Source organism: Somniosus microcephalus, chromosome 1 (genome assembly GCF_052327205.1).
Source record: "Somniosus microcephalus isolate GS21.2 chromosome 1, FLI_Smic_1.0, whole genome shotgun sequence".
NCBI classification, from domain to species: domain Eukaryota; kingdom Metazoa; phylum Chordata; class Chondrichthyes; order Squaliformes; family Somniosidae; genus Somniosus; species Somniosus microcephalus.
In genome coordinates this window covers 258447899-258454271 of record NC_140987.1, presented here as the reverse complement: position 1 = coordinate 258454271, position 6373 = coordinate 258447899, and the positions used below count along the sequence as shown (strand labels likewise).

General features: G+C 47.1%; 1 protein-coding gene across 2 annotated transcripts in view; it reads left to right on the top strand.

Annotated features, from left to right (window-relative positions):
* rigi (RNA sensor RIG-I) overlaps positions 1-6373 on the top strand; it is a 148745-nt gene that overhangs the window by 135959 nt on the left and 6413 nt on the right. For both annotated transcript variants that reach the window (XM_085992729.1, XM_085992739.1), the window contains exon 18: positions 3776-3922. In XM_085992729.1, coding sequence (XP_085848855.1) covers positions 3776-3922 — 147 coding nt within the window. The remainder of the gene's footprint in view (positions 1-3775; positions 3923-6373) is intronic.

Sequence of the window (6373 nt, the reverse complement as noted above, 5' to 3'; positions counted from 1 at the left end):
CCTCTCCTCCCCAGCCACGCCCGAGCTAGGCACCTCCCGTCCTGCTCAACAGCGGGCCCGTGATCGCCGCCATCTTTGTAAAGGCTGGCGGGGCGGGGCCTGAGCTGAGCGTAGCCACCACCGCCATCTTTGTAAAGGCTGGCGGGGCGCACGGAGCTCCGCGGAGCCGGCGCTGGGCTCGGGTGCTTTGTGGCCTGCGGCCCGAACGGCGGGCTGCCCAGGGCGCTGGGCTCGGCTGGGCCATGTCAGTGCGGGTGTTCGCCTCGGCCAACGGCATCAGGGTGACAGCCGAGGCCGCCAAAAGCGTCCAAGGGGAACGCGTTCATCCAGGTGCTGAGGCCCGGGCCCCGGGGCGGAAAGTAGGATTGGAGTGGGGGGGGGAGGAAGGGGAGGGAGGAGGAGAGGAGGAGGGGAGAAGAAGGTGAGGGGGGGAGGAGGAGGAGAAGGGAGGGGGAGGAGGAGGGGGGAAGAGGGAGGGGGAGAGGGGGGGGAAGAGGGAGGGGGGGGAAGAGGGAGGGGGGGGGGAAGAGGGGAGGGGGAGGGGGGTTGGGGTTTCATCAATTAGGGGCATTTCCTAATTAAGAAAAAGTCACAGAAACGGATACAGATTTATTGTCATCATTCGAACAACCAGCAAAGATTCAGCATCAAACTATGTCTGAGTTTCTGTTTCACACAGGCGGGTCAGAAGCTGCAACGTAAGACTTCAAGCATTACTAACTACACCCTGGATCCCAAATATTAACCAGAATTATATTCAATGTTAGAAGTATTTTAAAGTACATAAAATTTAAATGTGGAACAAGTAACAGTATTTTGAAATTATTAAATCACAGATTAAAAGCCTTAAGAAAGTGGCTCCTGATTCCTCCGGTCAGAGGGTAGCTGGCTTCATTGTCCGATAACACAGTCATCGCAATATAACCCATGGTCACTGCGGCTGGGCTCTAAGTCCAAGCCCTTCCCCCGCGGTCTCAACCTTCCCGCCGACCTCACAAAATGGCGGCCGCCCTTCTTCACCCCGCCGGGCTCGGAGTCCAGCCCCTTCCCTCACTCTCACCTTCCCTCTCTCTCTCCTTCCCCCCCAGTCTCTCTCTCTTCCAACAACATGCCCTCAAAAAACCCTCGGCACCGCCGGGCACTCCAGCTAGTATACTTATAATGAAGTGCCCATTGCTTTTTATACTTATAATGGAGTGCCCAGGACCGCACACTCTCCTCCAACTGTGTTCTGTCTTGTACAAGTTTAAAAGTATCTCCTTGCTTTTGTATTCTGTGCCTCTAGGTACAAAACCAAGGATTCCATTTACTTTATTTACTTCCGCTGCCACCTTTAATTACTTTAAAATCTACACACCAAGGTCCCTCCGTTCCACTTAAAGTTGATTTCCTTCCAAAATGTGTTATTTCACATTTTTCTGCATAGAACGTTATTGACCACCGATCTGCCTCCATCCTGCTGGCCTATGTATAATCCACCTGTTGTCTTTCATAGTTGTCAGAATTTGCCATACTACCCACTTCAGTGTCATTGGTCAATTTTTCAGCTCTATCTAATCCCATTTAATTTGGCACAGAGCATCATGTCCACTGAGACACTTGTTCAAAGAATGCATCCATTGGGCAAAACCAGTTTGGTCAGTTGACGTTGCTTTCAGCTTAGCTCGCTGGCTTTAAGTTATGACTAAACTGTTATGCAGTTAAAATCCATTATTTGCTGGATCTTCTGACAATTCAACAGACAAATGCATTGGGTGATGTGCTACTAAATCACAAGCAGCTGGATGGTGTGAGGTTCAGTCTCCAGTATGTGCTGAGTAAACGGATGTTAGATGGGACGATAGTTGCAGCATTGCAATTGGCCAGAAAAGGATAAAGTCAGCTAGAGTCCTGTCACCATCTCTATTTAAGAGCCTGGGTGAAAATGCATGAGGATGGAAATCTTATGATAATCATTTCTAGCAAATGATTTCTTCGATCTCAAGATTCTGTACTTTTTGAAACCTTTACTTTCTAATCAGGGGTGATGTTAGGAAGCACTTCTTCACACAAAGAGAAGTGGAAATCTGGAACACTCTTTTCCTCTCCCCGCCACACGCACCCCCCCCCCCCCCGGAAAAAAACTGTTGAGGCTGGGGAATCAATTGAAAATTTCAAAACTGAGATTGGTAGATTTTTGTTAGGCAAGGGGTATTAAGGGTTATGGAACCAAGGCGGGTAGATGGAGTTAAGATACAGATCAGCCATGATCTCATTGAATAGCGGAACAGGCTCAAGGGGCTGATTGGCCTCCTCCTGTTCCTACGTTAGAGACTTTAAGGGGGGAAATTGGGTTGCTTTGTGCCTCCTGTTAGCGCCCTCGGGGCGCAAAGCCCCTAGCACCTGGGCGCAGCGCCGCCAACACCTCTCGTGAAATTCAGCAGGAAGTCAGTGGTGGAAGTAGCCGGTAGCACCCCGCGGTGCCATGCGCTGCGCCCACAAACTTCTGTCGCGCCCCCTAACCTATCGCCGGACGATATATCCGACAAAGTCAGGGTGGCATTTTTGCAGCCGCAGCGGCGCAAATTAAAGTGTAGGTGCCGGGCCGCCATTTTATTTTGGGCCGCCTGCCAGCACCTGCCCCCTTCCATTTCTTCATGCGGGGTGCCGGCCGTGATCGGGCAGCTGGGCACTCCTCGAGTGCCGGGCTGTTTTCCCGGAACCCCACTCCCTGGTGCTCCAGCGGGGCCCCGGTGCACGCAGCACTAGGCCCCTCCCCTTTAATCAGGGGAGGAAGGCTTGTAATACCGTGGCGCTGTTGCATGTAGAGCCATAATATTGAATGGTAGCGCCCCAGAAAGGAGGGGGAGCGCTTCCAGTAGTGCCCCATCTCCTGCTTGGGGCGCTACCACTCAATTTACGGTGCAAGGGCGCTAACCTAGTAGCACCCCAGCGAAATTAGCTCCCCAAAGGGGGCGCAACCAAATTTTCCCCCCTAAGACTTAAAAAAAAAACGAATATTAGAATCAGCAACACTTGAGAATGGTGCTCCTCGACTATTTCTTCTCCTGGGATGAGAGGGCTGTCCTATGAGGAGATATTCAGTAGAATGGGCCTATATACTCTGGAGTTTAGAAGAATGAGAGGTGATCTCATTGAAACATATAAAATTCTTAGAGGGCTTGACAGGGTAAATGCTGGGTGGATGTTTCCCCTGGCTGGAGAGTCTAGAACTAGGGAGCACAGGCACAGGATAAGGGATCGGCTATTTAGACCTGAGATGAGGAGAAAATTCTTCACTGAGGTAGAGAATTCCAAAGATTCACAACCGTCTGAGGGCTGTGGATGCTCAGTTGATACTATATATATTCAAGGCGGAGATCGATAGATGATTGGGCATCAAGGGATATGGGGATAAGATGGGAAAGTGGAGTTGATGTAGAAGTTCAGCCATGATCTTATTGAATGACGGAGCAGGCTCGAGGGGACGTATGGCCAACTCCTCCTCCTATTTCTCATGTTCACACACTTCTAGCTTGGGTCTCCAGTCATGCAACCGTTTCTTAGTGGAAATAATTGAGAGATGTGGTATGCTATTTGGGACTTGTGCAAAAAGCCAGATCATTTTGACTTGCCTATCCAGTTACAAATAGTCATTAAAAAAATGCTGTAAATAATTTCTCTTAACAATACAGTAACGTGGGTGTTTCAGCAGTGATATCATTTTTGAAATTTGCTGATTAGGAACTTAGCAAAGGTACAACTTACGTTAAACCATACAATTCTTTTCTCTAAGGTTAACACCATTCAAGTGAATGACAAGAAAATGAGAGAATTGATGGTCAGCCCTGTAAGTACAGATAAGCCAGCTAACAGTTACCAGCTACTTTGTGCAAAGTGCAAAGTTTACGCATGCAACTCCGATGACATAAGAATCATAGAGGTAAGTCCAGAATTCAGTCATCTACCCCTGACCATTAATATATTGAAAATTGTTCAATCTTTAGCAAGACAACTATTTGATTCAAAATGGTAGGGGGTTTTAATATACAACTAAGTCAAGTGCAACGACATTTGCAGAATCTGTAATTCAATACTCAGAATCCAGCTTCACCACCTAGATCTTAGTCAATAATTTTGGTTCCATATATATAATTTTGGAAAAACACTAAAGCGAATCTGCCCACTCACCTAGTACCAAAGAACTAATTTTGGATAGTTTGAGCACTGCTAGCTAGAAATACAGAAAGGACAGAATTTTACCTCATTTTACCAAAACTACCAATTTAGCATTTATAATTGTATTGTATCCAGTTAGGTGTTGTGAGCGTTTGTGATTCAGCACAAATGAGCAAATAGTGATAACCTTGAGAAAAGGACCATCATCTCAGATCCAGAGCACTGGTCTCATCTATCTGTAATGACTGAAAAAGCTGCACCCAAGGTGCAGAATATTGTTCAAGCAGCTGCAAATGAGATCCCACAAATAGTTGAACGGTGGGAACCATCAACGTAGAAACAGACGATAGGAGCAGGAGTAGGCCATTCAGCCCCTCGAGCCTGCTCCGCCATTCAATGAGATCATGGCTGATCATCCAAATTCAGTACCCTGTCCCTGCCTTCTCTTCATATCCCTTGATCCCTTTAGCCTTAAATATATGTAACTCTGTCTTGAATATATTTAATGAATTGGCCTCTACTGCCTTCTGTGGTAGAGAATTCCACAGGTTCACCACTCTCTGGGTGAAGAAACTCCTCCTCATCTCTGTCCTAAATGGCTTACCACTTATCCTTAGACTGTGACCCCTGGTTCTGGACTCCCCGGCCATCGGGAACATCCTTCCTGCATCTAGTCTGTCTAGTCCTGTTAGAATTTTATAAGTTTCAATGAGATCCCCTCTCATTCTTCTAAACTCCAGCGAGTATAAGCCCAATCGACCCAATCTCTCCTCATACGTCATTCCTGCCATCCCAGGTATCAGCCTGGTGAATCTTCACTGAACTCCTTCCATGGCAAGAACATCCTCAGATAAGGCGACCAAACCTGCACACAATACTCAAGATGTGGTCTCACCAAGGCCCTGTACAACTGCAGCAAGACAGCCTTGTTCCTGTACTCGAACCCTCTCGCTACGAAGGCCAACATACCATTTGCCTTCTTAACCGCCTGCTGCACCTGCATGCTTACCTTCAGCGACTGGTGCACAAGGGCACCCAGGTCTCGTTGCACTTCCCCTTCTCCCAATCTATTGCCATTCAGATAATAATCTGCCTTCCTGTTTTTGCCAGCAAAGTGGATAACCTCACATTTATCCACGTTATATTGCATCTGCCATGCTTCTGCCCAATCCCCCAACCTGTCCAAATCATCCTGGAGTTTCTCGGCATCCTCCTCACAGCACACAGTCTCACCCAGCTGTGTCGTCTGCAAACTTGGAGATATTACATCTAGTTCCCTCGTCTAGATCATTAATATATAATGTGAATAGCTGGGGTCCAAGGACCGATCCCTGTGGTACCCCACTAGTCACTGCCTGCCACTCGGAAAAAGACCCGTTTATTCCAACTCTGCTTTTTGTCTGCCAACCAGTTCTCTATCCAAATCAATACCTTGCCCCCAATCCCATGTGCCTTAGCTTTACACGCTAATCTCTTATGCGGGACCTTATCGAAAGCCTTCTGAAAGTCCAAATACACCACATCCACTGGTTCTCCCTTATCTATTTTACCAGTTACATCCTCAAAAAATTCCAGATTAGTCGAGCACGATTTACCTTTTGTAAATCCATGTTCACTTTGTCCGATCCGGTCACTGTTTTCCAAGTACTCTGCTATTACATCTTTTATAATGGACTCTAGCATTTTCCCCACTACCGATGTCAGGCTTACCGGTCTATAATTCCCTGTTTTCTCTCTACCACCTTTTTTGAATAGTGGGGTAACATTAGCTACCCTCCAATCCATGGAAACTGTTCCAGAGTCTATCGAATTTTGGAAGATGACCAGCAATGCATCTACTATTTCTAGGGCCACTTCCTTAAGTACCCTAGGATGTAGATTATCAGGCCCTGGGGATTTATCGGCCTTCAATCCCGTCAATTTCCCTACAAATACTGATTTCTTTCAGTTCCTCCCTCTCATTAGACCCTATGTTCCCTGGCATCTCTGGGAGGTTATTTGTGTCCTCCTTTGTGAAGACAGAACCAAAGTATGTATTTAGTTGGTCAGCCATTTCTTTGTTCCCCATTATAAATTCCCCTGATTCTGACTGCAAGGGACCTACGCTTGACTTGACCAATCTTTTCCTCTTTACATATCTATAAAAGCTTTTACAGTCAGTTTTTATGTTCTCTGCAAACTTACTCTCATGCTCTATTTTCCCCCTCTTAATTAA